General features: G+C 43.0%; 1 protein-coding gene across 3 annotated transcripts in view; it reads right to left on the bottom strand.

The window, feature by feature from the left end:
* The window catches only part of METTL4 (methyltransferase 4, N6-adenosine), a 576485-nt gene that overhangs the window by 88836 nt on the left and 460554 nt on the right, over window positions 1-27095 (bottom strand). For 2 of the 3 annotated variants that reach the window (XM_063923557.1, XM_063923556.1), the window contains exon 8: window positions 2321-2362. In XM_063923557.1, coding sequence (XP_063779627.1) covers window positions 2321-2362 — 42 coding nt within the window. Of the gene's footprint in view, window positions 1-416; window positions 449-2320; window positions 2363-27095 lie in introns of those variants that run through there. The other variant, XM_063923558.1, reaches the window with a different exon arrangement.

Below are 27095 nucleotides of genomic sequence, written 5' to 3'. Positions count from 1 at the left end.
TGAAAAATCATTTTACTGATAGTAATTGCAAAAGGGAGCCCTACAAGAATCACAGGAATACACTGCTGAAATCATATTCATGTCATATGCAATTTTTATTTCCAAGCAACAACAAATAATTATTATGGGTGTTTTACGCATTAAATCATTATAAACACACTAAATATATTACCAAAATTAAGTTGCCTTCCTTAACAAATCATTTTTTTTTTTCACTCAGCCTTAAATTTGGAAATAAACATTAGTTAGAATGCTAGTTAAATGTCACCCACATCCCAGAAAAGTCTGATGTATATTTAAATAGTACGAGTTAGTCATTTGTTTTGTTGTTGTGTTCTGTGTTGCAATTAGCAGTCATTTATCTTCTTCGAAAACCCCTTTGTGTTTAATTCTGCATACCAATAAAGACCATGATTCAGATTTGCCCTCATTTATTTCAAAGGAGAATCTTTTAGAGGAAAAAAAAGACATAATTTGATCAAATAAATATGAATTTAAGGAATTAACAAGAATTTCAACCGGAATGTTTTATGGGGACATTTCAAAAGGGTAATGTGCCTTTGTAACTAAGTAAATTAGGTTCCTAAATAACAATAATAATAATAATAATAATAATAAAAAAAAAAAGTAAATCTAAAATTAAAACCAACTGGGGAAATTACAGGAATATATTTGTACTTTACATGAAGCAAAGTACATGGGAGTTTAAAAACGTCATTAAAAATATTCCTTGCTCTATTAAGCTCATGCATTGTAATTGGATGTTTTTGCCTTCACACTCACAAAAACCGATACACTAATTTTTGCTTTATTCAAAGTAAACCTAAAGGGACGCTTTAAGGACTCTTGAGTTTTTACAGGACATTGTGTTTTCTGTTAAACAAGCCAAATGTTCTGTTTTTCTTGACAAATAAGCATTTGCACATTTAACCCATGCATTCTATTTCTAATAGGTTTTGTTAGTTATGGATTTAACATGCATTTAAAAGAATTCTGACAAGTCAAAATATACTGTATATCTTAAGTATTTTACAAAAATTACATCTGACAAAAATGCAAATATTTGACTATTCCTTTCTTTTATTACAATCTGAACATAACAGAATGTGTTTAAACAAAATAAGTACAGAAATCATATAACAATGCTCAGCATCCCGACAAAGGTTGGGTGAGTACGCTTACCCTCCCCCAATACCTCCCTAACCCTCACTTCCTGTAGCCTAATCCTAACCTCCTCATCCCCCTAACCCCTGCAGTCTAACCCTAACCCTCTCCAATAGTGCCTAAACCTACTCCCCCCCCCACCTCCCTGCAGCCAAACCCTAACCCTCCCTTCTCCACATCCTAACCCTCCCCTGGGGAAGGGTGCCTAACCCTAAGCGGCCCTCCCCACAGCCTGATCATAACCTTCTCTTTACAGCAGCCTAACCCTGACCCTCCCCTCGCAGTGTAAACCTAACCCCCAGCAGACAAAACCTAGGATACTTATGTTTGGGATGTCGGCGATTAGGAGTCTGTGGTCAGCATTCCAAGTGATGTTGCAGATCTGGCACCGGCATTTTGGCCGCATGTCGGGATTCCAGCATCGTCATCCTGACCACATCCCGAGGGAGTAACTGTTGCTTCTTCTACATTACCATAGCACTTAGATGATTGCTGAATCACCTACAAGACTTACACCACTGCATTCATTAATTGCAACTACATTCCCTACTTGAGCTCATGCTTGTTTGTAGGACTTTATGCAGTGATGGACTCCCACATCGCACATTCTAAGCGCAAAATATACTTACCTTGCGCTGGCATGTGTGTCCCTCCTACTTCCATCTTCCCTGGTGCTGCGCAGTGAAAGTAGACTGTGTCCTGGCCTTGCTCTCTTGTGCGAATGCATCATTTTCCCAAATATCACTGGGAAGATGGTGCCACGGATGAAGAACCTGCTTGCCGGAGTACAAGGTAAGATGGCAGGAGGGTATATTTTTCTATACTTACAGTATGTAATTTAGACTGCTTTTCACAATTTTACACTTTGCAATGTTTAACCACTTGCCTGGCGTAATCAGAGTTAGCTACACCAGGCTGGGCTTTCCATGACTTGGTTTCATTTGATAAGACCAGTCAGAAATGCCACTGGATGGCTGCTGGAAGATAAATTTCCAGTAGCTACCAATCTCTAAGGGACCGGACCCTCTGCTTCCTTGTTCCCTCCACCAGTGCCTGCCGCACAGTTAATAACTGCTGATCAAGCAGCCCGGTGGTACCACCCACTCCACAGCTGCAGAGATTAGCAGCCACTCAGGAAATGTAAAAGAGTCCTTACCTTGCCTGTGTACACCTGGCGGCTTCAGAGAGGAGCAGTCATCTGAAAAATGTAAAAATGTAAAGTCAAGATGTCACTATGTCATGAGTAGATATATCATTCATCGATGTTCGAATTGAAGTTTATTAAATATATATATATATATATATATATATATACATATATAAATTACAAAAAAATAAAATCGATAGGATAGGTTTTAAATAGACGTTCTTTACATAATTCAGTCATAAAAACCCACCAACTTCTGAGCGTTTTTTTGGAAAACATATTAGCCAGTTAAGTGGTTAATAAACACATTACTCAGTCTTAATAGCTTTTTTGTTTAATATTCAGATATATTTTTTCTATGACATACCTACTTTACCATGTATTTGCCTTTATAATGCTAAAAGCTATTTTTTCAGTAATGTTAGCATTACGTGTACTCATTTCACTATATGTTTTCTCAAACATGTGACTTTGCATCCAAAGTGGCCATTTATATGGTTAAAAACATTATTGTCTCAAACACCAGCAAATACAATATCACTAGCCCAGGCAGTGTATCTTTGTGTCACCAATAATAACCCCCTATGGGATGCCAAATGCAGAGGTGATACAGCTTTCATCTAGTACCTCAGGCCATCATGAGCACTCAAATAAAAAAATAAAATATTGTGGGCGCACTATAGAAAATACTTTAGTAACAGCTGGTGGTTTTGTAAACACAATTTATTCACAAAATATATATTAATTTAAAATATAACTTTGAATCCTTCACAACACTACGTAAGAACCACTATGATAAAAATGGAAACGTGTCCTATAACTAAAGGCTTGCTAGTATGACACAGATTGCTGGTTAAACGAACATAGATTCCATGCATGCACTGGAGATTAATAACCACTGGTTAGTATTGCGCATTGAGCTCAAATAGAATGTTAGTATGGCAAGGCAGTTCTTAAGCTTAAAAAGCCTGTTTATACTTCACCAGTGTGAAGCTGATCCTGTGGAATCCAGTTACGTGTGAAGTCACGCGAGTCCTCTGAGCTAATGTTATCCACGTGTATAATCAAGTCCCATGTGCATGGAATATGGTCACTAGCTCACTGACCAGTTTGCAGTGGCCGCTCTGCGGCGGCTCCCCGATATAGTTGTCTTGGGGCTCGGCTGGTATATGTCTGCCGCAACCGCAAGGTAACCGGGGCTGAAGGCAAGCCCAAAGCTGCAGGGGACGCTCAGTCGCCGCGTTCCGCGACTTCCGGGTTCGGGGCTTCCAGCTTCCGGCTGCGTTCCACCGTGTGTGGGTCACCTGATGCATTTCTCCGCCTCTAAAGGGGGCGGTTTCATCAGAGGTATGTCATCATGGGCACTCTACAGATTGTGCAGACCATCCACAATATAACTGGTGACTAAATGGTTGACCATGTTACATTTCTGTACACCTAGGTTTCCAGAACAGTTGATGCCAGGGCAGGAATGTTCCAGACTACTTTCAGGGGGTAATTACAAGTTGATCGCAGCAGGAATTTTGTTAGCAGTTGGGCAAAACCATGTGCACTGCAGGGGAGGCAGATAGAACATGTGCAGAAAGAGTTAGATTTGGGTGGGTTATTTTATTTCTGTGCAGGGTAAATGCTGGCTGCTTTATTTTTACACTGCAAATTAGATTGCAGATTGAATACATCACACCCAAATCTAACTCTCTGCACATGTTAAATCTGCCTCCCCTGCAGTGCACATGGTTTTGCCCAACTGCTAACAAAATTCCTGCTGCGATCAACTTGGAATTACCCCCTCAATTGGGCACATAAGCGGGTACTGTGTTAACATTTATATTGCCTTATCCTTGTGACCAATGTTTCACTGGATCAAGAATCCATTGTCCCCATTTCATAGTAGTGATTTATGTTGCCCTAGTAGAAATGTATCCATTTTTTTTAGAAAAGTAAACATCTCCACTCTATCAAAGAATAAAGTTTCATATATATTCATTTTAATCAGGCTTTGTTCTGCATACTGGGCGCCACGTCAGCACAGATGGCACAGAACAGCTCCCGATATATTAACAGTCAATAAAGGGGAACAAGAAGTCCACTATCTAAGGACTTAACACAAATATTGGCATAAGCAAAGTCTGATGAAGTGAAATGAGCCAAATGTAATCTTATGCCTATGCATATAACTTAGTGATGCCCTTCCAATAAATTCAAGAAAAGAAATGATTAACTCTTCAATTGTGTGCCACTAAGACTCAGTTATATGTCTATAATGTGTAACAGTTATATGTCTATAATGCCTCTACGACTCAGTTATATGACTAAATGTAGATAAGTTGCCACCTGAACTGCACAGGCACCAGCACAGAGCCTACATTGCTGGCCTGGGCTAAGAACTAGAAAAAACTGCAGGCACACCTGAGTAATAGGATCTAGATTTAATTGAGGACTTCATTTAATTTGACTGCTTTTCATTAAAAGCAATATATTATTTTCTTTAAATAAACTGTAGTTTTTAGATCACGTGCTTCTTTGCAGATAAATAGTAGGATTGCCAACACCATTGCCAGAGCACAGCTCTCTTATCAGAGCCAGCCTATTATTAGGAGATAAGTTAGTCCTCTGCTGATATCATACCTCCTAGGACCAGTGTGAGAAATTATTAAGACTTCTGTGTCTGCCTATCAAAATTCCATAAATGACAGCACATAGGTTTGAAAAGAAAAAAACAGGAGAAAGTTGGGAGACTAGTGACCAACATGTGCCAAGCTCTGATACAGAACTACAGTACAACACTGACATCAGCTCAGGACAGCAGAAACATGAAGCCGGTAGTGATTACGTTTAGTTTTAGAAGCATAAGTACAGTACATATAATTCCAGTGGCAGACAGTGAATTACCACCTCTAGTGGTAGACAAAGAATTACCACTGTCTCAGTTGAGACGGGTGGTCTTCAGTATGCCGGCTGTCGGGATCCCGGCGCACAGTATACCGGCGCCGGAATCCCGACAGCTGGCATACCGACACTTATTCTCCCTCGTGGGGGTCCACGACCCCCATGGAGGGAGAATAAAATAGCGTGGCTCATTTGCGCTCGCCACACTGTCGGTAAGCCGGCGGTGATAATGTCGATATTACCTTAAAACACAAAGCTATACCTTAAATCACACCTTTACCATGGAGCCGCTGCGGCCGATAGACTTAATACATACGCTACGCACTTTGTACGCTATTTGCGTACAAAGGGGATCATTCCGAGTTGTTCGCTCGCAAGCTGCTTTTAGCAGCTTTGCACACGCTAAGCCGCCGCCTACTGGGAGTGAATCTTAGCTTATCAAAATTGCGAACGAAAGATTAGCAGAATTGCGAATAGACACTTCTTAGCAGTTTCTGAGTAGCTCCAAACTTACTCGGCATCTGCGATCAGTTCAGTGCTTGTCGTTCCTGGTTTGACGTCACAAACACACCCAGCGTTCGCCCAGACACTCCTCCGTTTCTCCAGCCACTCCCGCGTTTTTCCCAGAAAAGGTAGCGTTTTTTCGCACACACCAATAAAACGGCCAGTTTCCGCCCAGAAACACCCACTTCCTGTCAATCACATTACGATCACCAGAACGAAGAAAAAACCTTGTAATGCCGTGAGTAAAATTCCTAACTGCATAGCAAATTTACTTGGCGCAGTCGCACTGCGGACATTGCGCATGCGCAGTAGCGACTATTCGCTCCGTTGCGACAAAAAAATAACGAGCGAACAACTCGGAATGACCCCCAAAGTCCCGTACCTTGTACAGACTTAGCGTACAGACGCCGCGCTGGGGGTACAACGTACACACAGCGCGCGCACACACTTTTGATAAACTTTAAACCTTATTCGTAATGCAATGCAATGATATTATTACACTCTAAACCTTGTGCCGGAAAGCACTGCAATGATGTTACACCTTAAACCTTACGCAGCGCTGACGGTATAAAGTACCCGCAGTGCGTACACACCTTATCAATACACTTTTAAACCTTATACAGTTAGGTAATGTAATACGCTTTAGACCCTAGCAGGGAAAAGAGGACACAACACCGATTTGTAGTTAACCGCTGGGTTCTAACGCCACAGTGGATTATTTGAAAGGGGATAACAATACAAATTATACACTACAAGGCTAACAAGATAAATCTACAACAGAATAATGGCTACAGTCAATGTACATACGTGAGAATATTCGCTTGTGCAACCTGGACCAGTCCTCCGTTCATCAGGTAGATAGCGTTCAGAGTCTTCTTGTCAGGCCAGGCTGCAGCAGGATTTTTATACAGTAGATCAAAACATAATACAATAGACACTGTGTGCTCTTCTTCCATTGGTTCGGGGGTGGGACATATCCTGTGCACCGGGGACCATTGGTCAGCTCAAGAAGTGGGCGATGGCTAGGACTTGAGATGTGGTTTCTGTTGTTTGCATCTGAGTTCCCGCCCCATGACCAGTTAAACCCATCACATTAATCATACATAAATCTGGTATTATTAATAACTTAAAGAGGTAATATATAATAATGTTCTTATTCCCACCAGATTAATGTTTACGTGACTCTGAACAATATGATCCCACACATGATATGATTATCTATTTCAATCCTCAAGATATACATATATCCACATATATCCATATATATATATATATATATATATACACATACTCCTGCTATTACAATTTGTTAGGAATTATATATATATATATATATATATATATATATAAACACCCACATCTCCATGAGTTTTAGACTATGAATGTTAATATCTTAGATTTCTAACTGTCTGGTCTTGTGTTTTGGTTAGCTATTGTTAATTGATTTTCTTAAACAGCTTCGGTTCCTGGGTATTGTCTCTTCGTTTGTTTTTGCCTTCAGGTGAGACAATGACAATCCAGTACTCATTGTTTTAAATAGAAACTCGGCTATCCCAGTAAACAAAGGTGTTTGCCTTCTTCATAGAATTCAAAGCTTAGTGTAAATAAGGCCATTGTATTTTAGTCTCTGGGAGTTTTAATTTATGTGTGACTGACCTTCATGCTATTTAGAAGAAAAATCAGACAGTGTGGGATTTTTACAATATATATATTAGATCTATGATATATCTTTGTAGCTTTTCCATGAAAGTACAAATTCCACTGTAATTACTCGTACCACGCTCTAATGCGCCGAACCGCGTGTGCGACCATACACAATTTGCGGATATGTGCACGCATGGCGGAACAAGTGCACGCGCAGCGGGCATGTGTGTGTGGTTTGTACGTGATGTGTGTACTGCAATATTTTTCGACTTTGACAGTCCACCCTTTGGCAGTCAACAATAACTGCCACTATCTAAACATTAAACAGAAAAATATACAATACAATATCTACAGATGATTGGATGGTAGGAGGAGAGGTGTAGGTGAGAAATGTATGACCTAGTGGGACAGTAAAAGCATGTATGTATGAATCCATGTCTGAAGGGCATGTATCATCGTGCCGTATATGTTCTAGATAAGCTTCGAGGTATTGCGAAGTATACATTAAATCCTTCTCATCCCGTATTAAGGATCTGTAAGTGGGCCAACAAACACTACCAAGCTCTTTTCGGCTTCTTCTTCCAACAAATGGGGTGCACATTTAGTTAATGATACATGTGGGGGAACATATGTGAGTGCTAATATATGTGGATATCACCTGTCGACTATGTGTGTCACTAACTGAAGGTTGTAGAGATGAAGATAAGACACATTTCTAAAATACATTTACATAACATTTTCATAAACATTCTTGGGTGTAGTTGATGTCTCTGGGCAAAGGGGGAGACAAAGGAAAAACGGGTAAAAGAAACGGGCCATGGAATTCATTTGCAATCCTTATCATAACATTGTCTCTATGGATGGGTCGTAAATCAAATCTGCTGCTGTAACAGCGCCCCTGCTCCTTAAACTCATCAAATTTGTGCCGTGCTTGCGCCGCATTAGAATTCGAACACACCAAAATATCAAACCAATAATTATGACGACTCCCAGGATACAAAGGAGAAACTTTCCTACACTCCTAATAACATTTTGAGCCCATTCTCCTAAACCTGAGAACCAATTGCGTGAGTGCAACCATGAGACCCAGCCGGTCAGTTCATTACTCACAGCAGTCAGGGTAAGGTTGTGTCTCCTTCGGAACTCCCACTTCAACTGCAAGATATCGTCCATCTTTTGATCGATGATCTCAGTTGGGTCATCAGTGCTGTTTGTAATATACGTGCAGCACTTCACACCATATTGAGTTGCCAAAGTGACACAGTACCCAGCCGCCACGGCTGTGATATAATTGAGGACCATCCTGTGCTGGATCAGTTCCGTTTTGTAAGCTTGCAACTCCCTACCCGTATACCTGAAGGTGTCGTCATACATCTCAGAGATATTATCTATCAAGTTCGCTAGCGCATGGATATACCTATAATTTATAATTCCTCTGGCAGTACGGGTGATGTCTAATGCGAGAAGGAATTGAATCCCGGTGGATTCGTGGATCAAATCAGAGGCTACGTGCTCTGTCCTATCTATGAGGTGTCTCTTAATGATGTGTTCATGAGTATGAGTATAGGAGCCTGAGCACTGCGGTGAACATCTTTCATCTTATCATGGGTTATGGTCATGACCTCTGGCAACACTCTTCCAACATAACACAATCCCTCTGAGTTTGGGGCAAGCCACTTATACGCCTTCCTCCCACATATGAAATAAGCATCATCGGGGAGAACATATGGGACAGAATATGACATTACCATATTACATACTTTCCAAGTGAAATGTCCCATCCCTAACTCTCCCATCTGCTCAGTACAAGTATCAGGCTGTATGATATGAGCACAGTACCCTGGTGATACTTCTCCAACCCGCATGGTCTTGCTTCCTTGAGTATACCTATACCGAAAATACCTTCCACTGTTGGTTATTTGGTGTATAAGTTCAAAGTCTACGGGTATCCTATCAGCTCTGTGCGAAAATGCCATGGTTTGGTTATTCCATGTCACCTCCCAATTTCCTGGTGTTCGGAGATTGGAAATGTTGAAACATAACAAGGATCTATCTACATGATACTGGTGGAGCTTCAAACTAGGGGGCCTAGAAATATTAAATTTCTTGTCCACCGGTCTCCCACCTCGTAATTCGAGTACCTCATCTATTGCTAAAGGGTACGGTACTAATCCTGACTTGCTCTGACCTTGAGGCACTTGTGAGCACACCCAGCATTCTGTTTGGTTTAAAACCTTACCCACTAGTGAGTGGTAATCACTCAATGAATGACGGTCCATGTTGATATTTAGGCTGGACTGACATCTCTGGATGCACCCATCCTCAACTATGTTCTCACAATTTTTACAAATGCAATTCTCCTCAGCCAATAACCCTTCACAGTGCCTCCTAGTTCCCTAACTACCAGATCGTTTTCTGATACTCGCCTTTGCTCGAGTGATGTGTTGCTCTTGGAATTCTACAAATCCGTCCTCGCCATCAGAACCCATTCCAGATCCTTTCTCGACCTCGCTGGGACTCTCATCGAAACAGACTGTTCTGGTCAACAACAGGGTTAACAGGAAAACCCGGAACGCAGTCTCTTGGGGTAAGTCCATCTTGTTAAGGGAAGAGAAAGGAAACAAGAAGGGGGAGGAAAGGAGGGTAGTGGGAGATGGAGAAAATAATAAAAAGGGAAAAAGAAAACTGGTGCGACAACCGCCTCTGGTCTTGTTTTTCTCTGCGCTCAGGTGCCGTCTCAACAGTACTGCCTCTCATCCTTCCTGGAACAGACACTCCAGTGATACGATGTTCTCTCCGGGTCAGCGACCTTTCTGTAGGAAACATAAATCTGTTTAACTGTTGTGTATTATCAGTTGTGTGATCTTTGGAAAGTGAGAAGAGAGGGGAAATAATAAAAAGAAAATTTGTCAGATTTGCGTTCACCATCAGGCTGTCACACCATCATGTATATCGGTATCTATGCACAGTCTATCTTCACCAGTATTTCCACTCTCCACCCTTTGTGCATGGCCAGGCACAGTGATGCTGGTGAGATATACTGGGTTTGGGCAGACCTCTGAAAAGACAGAGTAGATATGTGACGTTTGAGCTGTAATCCTGTCGGTGAACGTCAGAGATGAAGAGGAAACTTTGAAGACAACTCACAGAGTTTAGTAACAAAGAAGATTTTACAAAGTTTGACATCTGGATTGGGCACTACGGGGAATGATTCCCTAATCGGTCTGTTCCCCTAAAAAAAAATTCTATGTGTGTTATATCTCTACTGGGACTATCCCAGCCATCAATCCAGTGTCTTGTCCATTCTAAGTTCATAGGGAACCCGGTATCTTTGAGATAATTTCCTCTACCTGTGATGGACATGCTTCTAAAACAGTGAAAATGCAACATTAATCTTCCTGGGTATCTTAACAAATTTTGTGCTTCCTGGGTGGGAGCACTCTATATGTATAACATCTCTAACAAAACTCCTGTTAAATTACTTAGAGGTCACTTCTGCTAGAGAGAGAGAGAAGCAGAAGTTTAGAAGCCTCCTCCTAATCTCCGTAAATTCTGTCAAAAGGGTAAAGTTGCATTTATTCTGTTCTTCCCATTTAACCGAATCTGTGTTTTTCTATTCTGTATCGTGATTCCTTACTATATGTCCCTTGATCCCGTCTATGTGTTTAATAACGTGGCTTGTTTTCTTGTCTAGGGGGTCTGAATTGGCTATGTGTTCTACTACTCCTACAATTTCTAGCAAAATGTCCTTCATTTTTACAAATGTAACATATCCTCGGTCTTTTGTTACTACTAGGGTTTTGGGGTTTGGGCTGATGAGACTTTGGTGTAAGAGCCTGCATACTTTCAATCCTCAGCCTCTCCTCTTGCAGTTTTCTACGCCTAGCAATATTCCTATGGTGTTCAATTGCGCACTCTCTAAGGCAAGCTACTGTGACCCCTCTCCAATTAGGCAAAGATGTTTGTACTTTGTCCCTCACTGTCTGATCGAGTCCATTCATTAGCACAGACACAGCTACCTTTCTGTAATTTTCATCGTTCCCTGTATCTGATACCCCCATGTATCTATCCATTTCCTGCAGTACTCGGTGGAAATATTCAGATGTCATTTCATTTTTCCTCTGTTTTATGGAGAAAATTCTTCTCCACTCAGTGGTTAAACACAACTCTAGTTGCTTATTAATTCGTTCTATATTTTCCTGATTGTTTCTGTCAGTTATAGGACTATTCGACTCTAGCCTACAATCAGTGGTAAATTTTTTGGTGTCAATATTAGGGGGTAGGCATGCTTTTAAAAATGTCCGCCAATGTTGGTTTGTCGGTTCATACACATTACCCAGATCTCTGATAAATTTCTGACATCTGGCTAAATGCTTCCGAGGGTCGGGGAATTCAGAAATGATTGATCGCAGCTCATCTCTGGGCCACGGGCAATACATTGCATTATTCCTGGTGAGGACTACTTCCTGTCTATCGGTTCCCCCATTGGGAGTTACCATTTCCAAGACAGGGTGTAATCCTACCATTCCGTTCCTAATCTGTTTACTGTGTGGTGTTGTTGTTTCTGTGCAATTAACTGTCTCATACTTACCGGTAGCTGTGACCTCACCAGTTCTTTCATTGGGGAATACTGTTACTGCTATACCTGGTTGGACAGGTCCCACCTGAGTTTCCTGCAACATGACTGCTTGGAGGAGAGCTGCAATTTGGCTGAATCCTTCATCTTTCTGTGACCTAAAACCTTGGAGAGACTTCAAAACCGGATACATTTTGCAAAAGTTAGGGTTAATACATTGCTCTTTTATATTACTGTCATTTACGGATGTATCATTGACTGTAGCCTTCTGTTCCCTTTCAACCTGTGTCGACAATGGTGTGTTTGTGTTCTTATCCCCGCTAGGTTTGGAATCTGTTGCATATGTTAATTTCCCTTGCATATCGCCCTCTTGTTGCCATAAATTTAAACAGTTTGTGTGACTGACCCTTTGCTTTCGGGATTTTATCAGACATATCCTAACCCTTAAATTCTGCAATACCTCTGGTTCAAAACTGCCTACCTTAGGGAATGGTTTCCTATCTTCCGCAGTCATATGTTCCCATTCATTGCACAAAATTTCTCATGCTTCTCACACATTATGAACCTCGCTGACCCTTTGGGCTGCGGAATGTCAACCTGAACCCTGGTTGAACGTCCCTTACTTGAGCAACTGGCCCCCATATTTTGCAGGTATTGCCGTCCCGGCTAATCCTACAAAAAACCAAAATACTCAATATAAGGCAACGGTGAAAGTTCTACGAGTGCTTTCACCCACTCACCGCCCACGTTGGCCAATACTGTCGTCAGCGAAGGTATGTATCCAACCTAGGGCCCCTATGTAACCTCTATTCACTGGAAGTATATGGGAGTGACTTACCCTTTCCAGTAAAGGTTTCCTGAGTGAGACCAGCGAAACTCCCTTAAAGAAATTGCTAATGATCCCGCGATTTTACGCAAAGCTCGTAAAAAGGGTATCACGTTGAGCTAAGTATTGCACCCACGAACGCGCGGTCCAATCGCACAGCGTATAGGTAACTGTTACTTATCCGCCGTACGACCAATGGAATCGATTTTTCAGGCTGCGAAACCTCAGCCGGAGCGTATCAATCAAATGGCCTATATGGGTATCTTCGCTAACCCCCTGGGCTGCGGTACCTAAACAAAAACTTTGCTGACCTTTGGTCTGCGGTATTATAAACCTTCGCTGACCTTCTGGCCTGCGGTATCTGCTACCTTGCTCCTTTGTACTTCAATTTATATTTAACGTGAGCCAGCAAATTCTCACGCCACCAAGTCTCCACTCACCTGGTGTACCACCTCTACGGGATCCCGAATTCCTGGGTCCACAAAACCTTTATTATGTTTGCACACTCACGTTCGTTCACTCAAATACACTTTGGTTTTTTTCTGCACAGAAAATTAACTTTCATTCAGATAAACAGCCTTAGTACCAGAGGTAATACAGTAAAAAAGGTTTTATTTAAACTAAATCTTGGACACTGAGCAATTTGTGCTATTGTCGCGTGGCTACCGTCCCGCGCCTAAACTAAACAATGCTATTGTGTAATTTGTACTTAGCGGTTGTACCCTTAAGCACGTTGCGTAAACACGCAACCGCGCGTATGTCTTTACGTTGCGTACGCAGTCCCGTACTTTGTCCGAGACACGTGTACAAAGACCGTACGTCCGCAGTAGTACAAATCCCACACTTCTATAAATGTAAGCGATATAACCTATAATCGTTTACTTCACATAACACGGTATCTTTCTGTATAAACCTGTTTAACTAGGCCAGACTGTAATTGTGTTTTACGTTTACTTCCTTAATATTTAGTCTATGTTTTAACTAAATAGCAACAAATTTCTCAGCACAGGTCAAAATGAATCTAATAATCAATACTTATGACAACAATGCGAGCAGGTATACAAAGTACAGGTGTATGCTTGTGTTGTGTGCGCATTTGGCGCCAAAATAGAAATTCACAGACTTTAAAATAATAGCTTTGCGTATTTACTTTACGGGTCCCACCAGCATCCCTACAAACCATGCAGAGCTGACGTAATCTAATCAGCAATGATATATGGTTTACCAGTGTATCCACCAACCAGGAGAAGGCTTACGTGGATACCTGTCCGCCCTTTGCTGATAGATAGTCTGCTATAACCTGCTAGGCTGCGGGTATGAGGAAAAACCGGACGATGTCCCCAATTGATAATGTCGATATTACCTTAAAACACAAAGCTATACCTTAAATCACACCTTTACCATGGAGCCGCTGCGGCCGCTAGACTTAATACATATGCTACGCACTTTGTACGCTATTTGCGTACAAAGTCCCGTACGTACCTTGTACAGACTTAGCGTACAGACGCCGCGCTGGGGGTACAACGTACACACAGCGCGCGCACACACTTTTGATAAACTTTAAACCTTATTCGTAATACAATGCAATGATATTATTACACTCTAAACCTTGTGCCGCAAAGCACTGCAATGATGTTACACCTTAAACCTTACGCAGCGCTGACGGTATAAAGTACCCGCAGTGTGTACACACCTTATCAATACACTTTTAAACCTTATAGTTAGGTAATGTAATACGCTTTAGACCCTAGCAGGGAAAAGAGGACACAACACCGATTTGTAGTTAACCGCTGGGTTCTAACGCCACAGTGGATTATTTGAAAGGAGATAATAAGAATTTACTTACCGATAATTCTATTTCTCGTAGTCCGTAGTGGATGCTGGGGACTCCGTCAGGACCATGGGGAATAGCGGCTCCGCAGGAGACAGGGCACAAAATTAAAAGTTTGACCACTAGGTGGTGTGCACTGGCTCCTCCCCCTATGACCCTCCTCCAAGCCTCAGTTAGGATACTGTGCCCGGACGAGCGTACACAATAAGGAAGGATTTTGAATCCCGGGTAAGACTCATACCAGCCACACCAATCACCCTGTACAACTTGTGATCTGAACCCAGTTAACAGCATGATAACAGAGGAGCCTCTGAAACGATGGCTTCCAACAATAATAACCCGATTTTTGTAACAATAACTATGTACAAGTATTGCAGACAATCCGCACTTGGGATGGGCGCCCAGCATCCACTACGGACTACGAGAAATAGAATTATCGGTAAGTAAATTCTTATTTTCTCTGACGTCCTAAGTGGATGCTGGGGACTCCGTCAGGACCATGGGGATTATACCAAAGCTCCCAAACGGGCGGGAGAGTGCGAATGACTCTGCAGCACCGAATGAGAGAACTCCAGGTCCTCCTTAGCCAGGGTATCAAATTTGTAGAATTTTACAAACGTGTTCTCCCCTGACCACGTAGCTGCTCGGCAGAGTTGTAATGCCGAGACCCCTCGGGCAGCCGCCCAAGATGAGCCCACCTTCCTTGTGGAGTGGGCATTTACAGATTTTGGCTGTGGCAGGCCTGCCACAGAATGTGCAAGTTGAATTGTGCTACAAATCCAACGAGCAATCGTTTGCTTAGACGTTAGACGCAGGAGCACCCAGCTTGTTGGGTGCATACAGTATAAACAGCGAGTCAGACTTTCTGACTCCAGCCGTCCTTGAAATATATATTTTTAAGGCTCTGACAACGTCCAACAACTTGGAGTCCTCTAAGCCGCTAGAAGCCGCAGGCACCACAATAGGTTGGTTCAGGTGAAACGCTGATACCACCTTAGGGAGAAACTGAGGACGCGTCCGCAGTTCTGCCCTGTCCGAATGGAAAATCAGATATGGGCTTTTGTACGATAAAGCCGCCAACTCTGACACTCTCCTGGCCGAAGCCAGGGCCAGTAGCATGGTCACTTTCCATGTAAGATATTTCAAATCCACCGATTTAAGTGGCTCAAACCAATGGGATTTGAGGAATTCCAAAACTACATTGAGATCCCACGGTGCCACTGGAGGCACAACCGGGGGCTGTATATGTAGTACTCCTTTGACAAAAGTTTGGACTTCAGGAACTGAAGCCAATTCTTTCTGGAAGAAAATCGACAGGGCTGATATTTGAACCTTAATGGACCCCAATTTGAGGCCCATAGACAATCCTGTTTGCAGGAAATGTAGGAATCGACCGAGTTGAAATTCCTCCGTCGGGGCCCTCCTGGCCTCACACCACGCAACATATTTTCTCCAAATGCGGTGATAATGCTGTGCGGTCACTTCCTTCCTGGTTTTAATCAGGGTAGGAATGACTTCTTCCGGAATGCCTTTTTCCTTCAGGATCCGGCGTTCAACCGCCATGCCGTCAAACGCAGCCGCGGTAAGTCTTGGAATAGACAAGGACCCTGCTGAAGCAGGTCCCTTCTTAGAGGTAGGGGCCACGGATCTTCCGTGAGCATCTCCTGAAGTTCCGGGTACCAAGTCCTTCTTGGCCAATCCGGAGCCACGAGTATCGTTCTTACTCCCCTTTGCCGTATAATTCTCAGTACCTTGGGTATGAGAGGCAGAGGAGGGAACACATACACTGACCGGAACACCCATGGTGTTACCAGGGCGTCCACAGCTATTGCCTGAGGATCTCTTGACCTGGCGCAATACCTGTCCAGTTTTTTGTTGAGGCGTGAAGCCATCATGTCCACCATTGGTTTTTCCCAACGGATCGTAAGCATGTGGAAGACTTCTGGATGAAGTCCCCACTCTCCCGGGTGAAGGTCGTGTCTGCTGAGGAAGTCTGCTTCCCAGTTGTCCACTCCCGGAATGAACACTGCTGACAGTGCTATCACATGATTTTCCGCCCAGCGAAGAATCCTCGCAGCTTCTGCCATTGCCCCCCTGCTTCTTGTGCCGCCCTGTCTGTTTACGTGGGCGACTGCCGTAATGTTGTCCGACTGGATTAACACCGGCTGACCCTGAAGCAGAGGTTTTGCCAGGCTTAGAGCATTGTAGATCGCTCTTAGCTCCAGTATATTTATGTGAAGAGACGTCTCCAGGCTTGACCACACGCCCTGGAAGTTTCTTCCCTGTGTGACTGCTCCCCAGCCTCTCAGACTGGCATCTGTGGTCACCAGGACCCAGTCCTGTATTCCGAATCTGCGGCCCTCTAACAGATGAGCACTCTGCAACCACCACAGAAGAGACACCCTTGTCCTCGGAGACAAGGTTATCCGCTGATGCATCTGCAGATGCGATCCGGACCATTTGTCCAGCAGATCCCACTGAAAAATTTGTGCGTGGAATCTGCCGAATGGAATCGCTTCGTAAGAAGCCACCATTTTTCCCAGGACTCTTGTGCAATGATGCACAGACACTTTTCCTGGTTTTAGGAGGTTCCTGACAAGTTCGGATAACTCCCTGGCTTTCTCCTCCGGAAGAAACACCTTTTTCTGAACAGTGTCCAGAATCATCCCTAGGAACAGCAGACGTGTCGTCGGGCTTAGCTGGGATTTTGGAAAATTTAGAATCCACCCGTGCTGTTGCAGCACTACTTGGGTTAGTGCTACACCGGCCTCTAACTGTTCTCTGGATCTTGCCCTTATCAGGAGATCGTCCAAGTAAGGGATAATTAATACGCCTTTTCTTCGAAGAAGAATCATCATTTCGGCCATTACCTTGGTAAAGACCCGGGGTGCCGTGGACAATCCAAACGGCAGCGTCTGAAACTGATAATGACAGTTTTGCACCACGAACCTGAGGTACCCTTGGTGTGAAGGGCAAATTGGGACATGGAGGTAAGCATCCTTGATGTCCAAGGACACCATAAAGTCCCCTTCTTCCAGATTCGCTATCACTGCTCTGAGTGACTCCATCTTGAACTTGAACTTTTGTATGTACATGTTCAAAGCCTTCAGATTTAGAATAGGTCTTACCGAGCCGTCCGGCTTCGGTACCACAAACAGCGTGGAATAATACCCCTTTCCTTGTTGTAGAAGGGGTACCTTGACTATCACCTGCTGAGAATACAGCTTGTGAATGGCTTCCAATACCGTCTCCCTGTCGGAGGGAGACGTTGGTAAAGCAGACTTCAGGAACCGGCGAGGGGGAGACGTCTCGAATTCCAACCTGTAACCCTGAGATACTACCTGCAGGATCCAGGGGTCCACTTGCGAGTGAGCCCACTGCGCGCTGAAATTCTTGAGGCGACCCCCCACCGCACCTGAGTCCGCTTGTAAGGCCCCAGCGTCATGCTGAGGACTTTGCAGAAGCGGGGGAGGGCTTCTGCTCCTGAGAGGGAGCTGCTTGCTGTAGTCTCTTACCCTTTCCTTTGCCTCAGGGCAGATATGAATGCCCTTTTGCCCGCTTGTTCTTATGGGAACGAAAAGGCTGCGGCTGAAAAGACGGTGTCTTTTTCTGCTGGGAGGTAACCTGAGGTAAAAAGGTGGATTTTCCGGCTGTTGCCGTGGCCACCAAGTCCGATAGACCGACCCCAAATAACTCCTCCCCTTTATACGGCAATACTTCCATATGCCGCTTGGAATCCGCATCACCTGACCACTGTCGCGTCCATAAACTTCCTCTGGCAGAGAAGGACAGCGCACTTACTCTTGATGCCAGAGTGCAAATATCCCTCTGTGCATCTCGCATATAAAGGAATGCATCCTTTAAATGCTCTATAGTCAATAAAATACTGTCCCTATCCAGGGTATCAATATTTTCAGTCAGTGACTCCGACCAAGCCACCCCAGCACTGCACATCCATGCTGATGCGATAGCTGGTCGCAGTATAACACCAGTATGTGTGTATATACTTTTTAGGGTATTTTCCAGCCTCCTATCAGCTGGGTCTTTGAAGGCGGCCGTTTCTGGGGACGGTAACGCCACTTGTTTTGATAAGCGTGTGAGCGCCTTATCTACCCTAGGGGGTGTTTCCCAGCGCGCCCTAACCTCTGGCGGGAAAGGGTATAATGCCAATAACTTCTTTGAAATTAGCAGTTTTTTATCGGGGTTAACCCACGCTTCATCACACACTTCATTCAATTCATCTGATTCAGGAAAAACTACAGGTAGTTTTTTCACACCCCACATAATACCCCTTTTTGTGGTACTTGCAGTATCAGAAATATGTAAAGCCTCCTTCATTGCCGTGATCATGTAACGAGTGGCCCTACTGGAAAATACGTTTATTTCTTCACCGTCGACACTGGAGTCAGTGTCCGTGTCGGTGTCCGTATCGACCGACTGAGGTAATGGGCGTTTTAAAGCCCCTGACGGTGTCTGAGACGCCTGGACAGGTACTAATTGGTTTGCCGGCCGTCTCATGTCGTCAACCGACTTCTGCAGCGTGCTGACATTATCACGTAATTCCATAAACAAAGCCATCCATTCCGGTGTCGACTCCCTAGGGGGTGACATCACCACTACAGGCAATTGCTCCGCCTCCACACCAACATCGTCCTCATACATGTCGACACACACGTACCGACACACAGCAGACACACAGGGAATGCTCTGATAGAAGACAGGACCCCACTAGCCCTTTGGGGAGACAGAGGGAGAGTTTGCCAGCACACACCCAAGCGCTATAAATATATAGGGACAACCTTAAATAAGTGTGTTCCCCTTATAGCAGCTTAAATATTATGAATATCGCCAAATAAGTGCCCCCCCTCTCTGATTTTACCCTGTTTCTGTAGTGCAGTGCAGGGGAGAGCTTGGGAGCCTTCCTACCAGCGGAGCTGTGTGGGAAAAATGGCGCTGTGTGCTGAGGAGATAGGCCCCGCCCCCTTTTCGGCGGGCTCTTCTCCCGGGTTTTTCTGAAATCCTGGCAGGGGTTAAATACATCCATATAGCCCAGGGGCTATATGTGATGTATTTTTAGCCAGTATAGGTAATCTCATTGCTGCCCAGGGCGCCCCCCCCCAGCGCCCTGCACCCTCAGTGACCGCGGTGTGAAGTGTGCTGAGAGCAATGGCGCACAGCTGCAGTGCTGTGCGCTACCTTAAGAAGACTGGAAAGTCTTCAGCCGCCGATTTCTGGACCTCTTTTCACTTCAGCATCTGTAAGGGGGACGGCGGCGCGGCTCCGGTGACCCATCCAGGCTGTACCTGTGATCGTCCCTCTGGAGCTAGTGTCCAGTAGCCTAAGAAGCCCAATCCATCCTGCACGCAGGTGAGTTCGCTTCTTCTCCCCTTAGTCCCGCGTTGCAGTGAGCCTGTTGCCAGCAGGACTCACTGAAAATAAAAAAACCTAACAAACTTTTATTCTAAGCAACTCTTTAGGAGAGCCACCTAGATTGCACCCTTCTCGGCCGGGCACAAAAATCTAACTGAGGCTTGGAGGAGGGTCATAGGGGGAGGAGCCAGTGCACACCACCTAGTGGTCAAACTTTTAATTTTGTGCCCTGTCTCCTGCGGAGCCGCTATTCCCCATGGTCCTGACGGAGTCCCCAGCATCCACTTAGGACGTCAGAGAAAACAATACAAATTATACACTACAAGGCTAACAAGATAAATCTACAACAGAATAATGGCTACAGTCAATGTACATACGTGAGAATATTCGCTTGCGCAACCTGGACCAGTCCTCCGCTCATCAGGTAGATAGCGTTCAGAGTCTTCTTGTCAGGCCAGGCTGCAGCAGGATTTTTATACCGTAGATCAAAACATAATACAATAGACACTGTGTGCTCATCTTCCATTGGTTCGGGGGTGGGACATATCCTGTGCACCGGGGACCATTGGTCAGCTCAAGAAGTGGACGATGGCTAGGACTTGAGATGTGGTTTCTGTTGTTTGCATCTGAGTTCCCGCCCCATGACCAGTTAAACCCATCACATTAATCATACATAAATCTGGTATTATTAATTACTTAAAGAGGTAATATATAATAATGTCCTTATTCCCACCAGATTAATGTTTACGTGACTCTGAACAATATGACCCCACACATGATATGATTATCTATTTCAATCCTCAAGATATACATATATCCATATATATATATATATATATACACACACACACACACATATTCCTGCTATTACAATTTGTATATATATATATATATATATATATATATATATATATATATAAAAACACCCACATCTCCATGAGTTTTAGACTATGAATGTTAATATCTTAGATTTCTAACTGTCTGGTATTGTGTTTTGGTTAGCTATTGTTAATTGATTTTCTTAAACAGCTTCGGTTCCTGGGTATTGTCTCTTCGTTTGTTTTTGCCTTCAGGTGAGACAATGACAATCCAGTACTCATTGTTTTAAATAGAAACTCGGCTATCCCAGTAAACAAAGGTGTTTGCCTTCTTCATAGAATTTCAAAGCTTAGTGTAAATAAGGCCATTGTATTTTAGTCTCTGGGAGTTTTAATTTATGTGTGACTGACCGTCATGCTATTTAGAAGAAAAATCAGACAGTGTGGGATTTTTACAATATATATATTTGATCTATGATATATCTTTGTGGCTTTTCCATGAGAGTACAAATTCCACTGTAATTACTCGTACCACGCTCTAATGCGCCGAACCGCGGGTGCGACCATACGCAATTTGCGGATATGTGCACGCATGGCGGAACAAGTGCACGCGCAGCGGGCATGTGTGTGTGGTTTGTACGTGTTGTGTGTACTGCAATATTTTTCGACTTTGACAGCGGTCGGGCTCCCGGCGCCCGACCGCCGGCCTACCATACTACACCCGTTGAGACATTTGCACTAATCATTATATGACCATGGAAGTTACACAGAAACCCAAACAACACTGCTATTACTGGCTGCTCCCTAGATATGACTGATCAGCGGTACCTGCTCCAATGACATCTTACTGGCCATGGAGTCATCTTGCACCTGCTCCAAGGCAAGTTTTTCTGTGTACACCACAAGACTTTACTGGACTCTGCATTCACTTGGTCATAAAGGATTCCAAGGACTCTAAGGGTGCTTCAGGGTGGGCAGAATGTGGGATGCAAGGTGGCTGGGAGAGCAGCTGAGAGAAGCACAAGTTTTAGTGGTTCTTAGAATAAGATGTACTCAGTAAAGAACTCATACATAACTAATGGGAGGCAAACGGAAAAAAAATGTGGCCCTCCATTCCAGGTAATATCCTTAACACGGCACACCAAGAGAAAAGTATGGATGTCCCTGAAACAGAGAAACTGATGGCAGAAAGAGAAGCAATAATCACATATAGTACTTGTTGTTAAGTGCCGTCAAGTCGATGCTGACTAATAATGACCTTATGGATAGCTGCCTTGAACAAATTTCAATCTTCAGTTAAGCAACTGTGTTGATAAGTGTGATGTCCATAGTTGTTGTGATTGTATCAAGCCATCCCGCTGCTGGTCTTATCCTTTTTCGTTGGCCTTCAACTTTTTCATGCATAATGTATTTATCTCTGTTGTTCGTATGAAAGGGGAAATTTACTAAAGGTGAATTATAATCTATGAAAATCGATCTCAATAGAAGTTGGGTTTCAGGTACTGAAACACACATTTGCTAACAAGTAATTTTTTTAAATTCATTTAAAAATATTAATAAATGTGTGTTTTGGCCCTGGAAATACAACAGCAATTTTGATCAATTTTCATTGATTTTAAATTGATGACAATCAACCTTTCGTAAATCTCCCCCAATGTGTCAAAAGTAGATAAGGCATAGCCTTATAATTTATACTTATTTATATTTATAATAAGTACTTACAGTACTTATTACATTCATATAATACTTAATCAGTCATTGCAGGAATTATAATACTGTTGTGTTCCTTGTGTACTGACGATTCCACTAATAAATTATGATGTTTTTACTGTACATACATGAGATGTTTTGCATATTAGACTAGTGTTGAAGCTTTAAAAATGTAATACATATGAGTTTCTTCAAAACTAAGTATGGGAAGTGGCTGTAAAACAATAATGTAGTAATCGCAATATGTCAGTACATCGTAAACCCACAAAGTTCATGTACAAGGGTTAATATGATGTAATTAGTAAGCGCCTTTAGTGTGTAATTGTTAAAGACACTAATTGAAGCGTAAATACAGCTTCCAAAAACATGCGACATATCCTACCAATGTCGATTTATATCTTGTGTGTGCTCTCCATATGGGCAGAATCACCCTATTTTGATATTTGGCATGAATGTGGAACATATACTGTACTGCCTATGAGGAGCTGACTACAGTACATCTAGAAATGTGCTTAGCTAAACATATGGCCAATCTTACACAATGTTTGCATGCACTTTTTAGCCATAAATTATGTTAATTTTGTGGGCAACTCTGCATTACGCACAGAATGTTTCAACCATTAAAAGTAACTCCAAGAACGTGGTATGACAAAGAAATTATATTAGGATTTAAATTGGAACAAATTTATTTTAAGGGGGGAATTCAATTAGCTGCTGTCATTTACTGACAAATTGATCCCCTGGCCTGTTTTTTAATTAAGCTTTGGGTGTGCCAACCACACAGTCGTATGTTGGATTATAATATCGTGATCAGTAGCCCATATTCATCTCTTATCGTTTATATATACGGAGAATCCTTACTATATTAAAGAGTATTATGTATGTTGGGGGTGCTACCAGAGAGTGAAATCAACTGACATATACACAAAAAAAGTGCCTAGAGAGCACGGCACCAGACTCTCATAAGAGCAGCACTCTAACTGATCCTACTACTACTGACAGAAGGGTCTGAACAGAAAAAAGTATAAAACTTAACTTTAAATATATTGAAATAAAAGTGAGTGGAAAGTACTTATATGAATTTTAAAAGGCGAAATATTAACACAAAACATATACACGGCATATAGTAAAAGAATCACAGGTTCAAAAGTTGCAATACTCTAATATATATTTGACTATGCACCATTTATATTTTTTTGTTGATATAGAGAGAAAGCAGGCATGGCTTTAAGAAGTGATTTCCAGATTCTGCTGCCCCGTATTTGCTGAAGCATTGAATACAGGGTGAGAGACCTGTACTTACACCAGCCAATGGAATAAATAGAAAGGTCACATGGGTCTTAGCATGTGACTATTCGTTTCTGCTGTCGGCTGATGGCAATGAGCCAGCCCAGCCGATGAGAGAACTACTACACCGCGAGGCCTCTGTGACAGAAAATGAAGATGCAAAATGGTTTGTTGTTGCAGGCAAAAATATACTTCTGGTTAGATGGCTGTGCCTAATTACATTAGAATGGCAGCGGTTAAAGTGAAAATGAGTGGTGTCCTGCTGTTAATTGACAAGTAGCATTCCTAATTCATGAACATGGTATTCTGCTCTTGAGATTTGCATTAAATTAGCATCAATTCTATAGCTCACTCAGCAGAATAACATGAACATAAACAGTATTAATATACTCTGGTTTAGACAGTTAACTCCCACTTATTAGAGTAGCGGCCGTACCAGTATACACAATGACTGTCCTGCTGGTGATGAGAGGACAACTGGCACAATAAATAAAGTGAATAACCGTTAACAGCACTCCTAATTCATGAACATGATATTCAGCTCTTGGAGTTTGCATTAAATTAGCATCAATTCTATAGCTCACTCAGCAGAATAATTCAAACATAAACAGCATTAATATACTCTTGTTTAAAGGGCTAAATCCCATTTGTAAGCGTAATGGCCGTACCAGTATACACAGTGAGTGTCCTGCTGATAATAAAAAGGCAACTGGCCCGATAAACAAGGAGGATATTCTGCTTTTATGGTTTCTATTAATTTACACCAGTTGCAAAGTTTGACGACTCATACCATAAAGCAGTTGTAACAGAGATATTTAAACAAATGTATCCATTTGGCAGTCATTGTAGCAGTTTGTAGCTCTATGCTGCTACAACGAAAATAAAGAATAAAGGATAGAATATCTTGTGTATTTGTGCCACTGTAGAGCGTATGGTATTAGTGTCCTGCTGTCATTTGAGATATCCGAGAAAACACAGTATACTGTACAAATAGAATTTATCCCACTGGATATGATAAGTAGTAATTAAATACAATTATAGTAGTATATATTATGTGTCCCAAAACCGGAAAGTTTACACTCAGGTATCTCATATATACATTAGTACCTAGGAATTCGTGCCATACCAGAATCACATCTAAAAAAAAAATCACATCTTTTGTGTAAAAATGCAAATGTACAAGACAGCTTTTCCTTGTACTCTATAGCTGTGCATGCATAAACGTTTACACATAAAGGACAGTATTGCCTGCTGAGGGTGCTAAGTCATACGAGCATAAAGCTGCGACTAACATTAGCCTTAAATGAACAGCGCCGGCATCTCAATCACGGAGGACTGGAGTGCCGTATATGGAACCTGTGAGACGGACGCCCCGCTCTGCGCAGATAGCCGGGACAACGGAGAGAAGATTCCTGACGTACGTTTCACCGGGGGGCTTTTCCGAAGGAGAAAACAGCTCACACTGACGAGTCGTTTGGTGAGGTTTAAAAAGCGCTTCCTCACACCTCTCATTGGTCAGAGGGGAGGTGCTGGACATACGTGCCTGCATAATCAGTGCACTAATGAGGAGGACATGTGAATTCCATTGGAAAGAGAAGAATATCCCCGTTAAGAGGTAGCGGATATATTGAGTCTATAGCACAGTGTGGCTGAAGCAATTAAATTCCGCTATAATGTACAAGAGTACAAAAAAGGGTTTTTTATAAAAATATTTGTAACTATAAATAGAAGTTACAGGGAAATTGATAATTTATAAATGTAAATAATAATATACAAAATAAATAAAAATAAAAATTAGAAATAAATAAGTGAATATAAAAAAAGATGTAAAACAAGTTTTATGGTAAGAACTTACCTTTGCTAAAACTCTTTCTGCGAGGTACACTGGGCTCCACAAGGAAAGACATAGGAGTAGGATCTTGATCCGAGGCACCAACAGGCTCAAAAGCTTTGACTGTTCCCAGTATCCACAGCGCCGCCTCCTCTATAACCCCGCCTCCCTGCACAGGAGCTCAGTTTTTAGTTAACCAGCCCAATGCAGTAGCAGGAAAAGAGACAACAACGGTAAGTAGCCACATACACCACACTCTCACGACAGGAGAAGTGTCAGCGGCTAATTCCATACCAACCCAAAGAAGCTAAGTGCGTCAGGGTGGGTGCCTTGTGGAGCCCAGTGTACCTCGCAGAAAGAGTTTTAACAAAGGTAAGTTCTTACCATAAAACTCGTTTTCTGCTGCGGGGTGCACTGGGCTCCACAAGGAAAAACATAGGGGATGTCCTAAAGCAGTTCCTTATGGGAGGGGACGCACTGTAGCGGGCACAAGAACCCGGCGTCCAAAAGAAGCATCCTGGGAAGCGGCAGAATCGAAGGCATAGAACCTTATGAACGTGTTCACTGAAGACCACGTAGCCGCCTTGCACAATTGTTCAAGGGTCGCACCACAGCAGGCCGCCCAAGAAGGTCCAACAGACCGAGTAGAATGGGCCATAATGTAAGCAGGAGCTGATAGACCAGCCCTCACATAAGCATGTGCAATCACCATTCTAATACATCTGGCCAAAGTATGCTTGTGAGCAGGCCAGCCCCGTTTGTGAAATCCAAACAGCACAAAGAGAGAATCAGATTAACTAATAGAAGCAGTTCTCTTCACATAGATACAGAGAGCCCGTACCACATCCAAAGGCCGCTCTTTGGGAGACAGAGCAGGAGAAACAAGTGCCGGAACCACGATCTCCTGGTTAAGGTGGAACGAAGAAACCACCTTAGATAAATATCCGGGACGAGTCCTAAGAACCGCCCGGTTACGGTGAAATATCAGATATGGGGCACTACAAGACAAGGCACCCAAATCTGACACTCTTCTAGCTGAAGCAATAGCCAGCAGAAACACCACCTTAAGGGAAAGCCACTTAAGATCAGCTGAACCAAGAGGTTCAAACGGAGACTCTTGTAACGCCTTCAAAACCACCAACAAGTCCCAAGGAGCCACAGGCGGGACATAAGGAGGTTGGATACGCAACACGCCCTGAGTAAAGGTATACCCATCAGGTAAGGTCGCAATCTTTCTCTGAAACCACACCGACAAGGCAGATATTTGAACCTTGAGGGAGGCCAGACGCAGGCCTAAGTACAAGCCCTGCTGAAGAAAGGCCAACAACTTGGCTGTACTAAACTTGGAAGCGTCATAATCGTTAGATGCGCACCAAACAAAGTAAGAATGCCAGACCCTATAGTAAATCCGAGCAGAAGCTGGATTCCGGGCCCGCAACATCGTTTGAATGACCGCCTCAGAAAACCCTTTAGCCCTTAAGATGGAAGCTTCAAGAGT

The sequence above is a fragment of the Pseudophryne corroboree genome, chromosome 5, assembly GCF_028390025.1.
Source record: "Pseudophryne corroboree isolate aPseCor3 chromosome 5, aPseCor3.hap2, whole genome shotgun sequence".
In the NCBI taxonomy this organism is placed as follows: domain Eukaryota; kingdom Metazoa; phylum Chordata; class Amphibia; order Anura; family Myobatrachidae; genus Pseudophryne; species Pseudophryne corroboree.
This window is presented reverse-complemented; position numbering and strand designations above follow the sequence as displayed.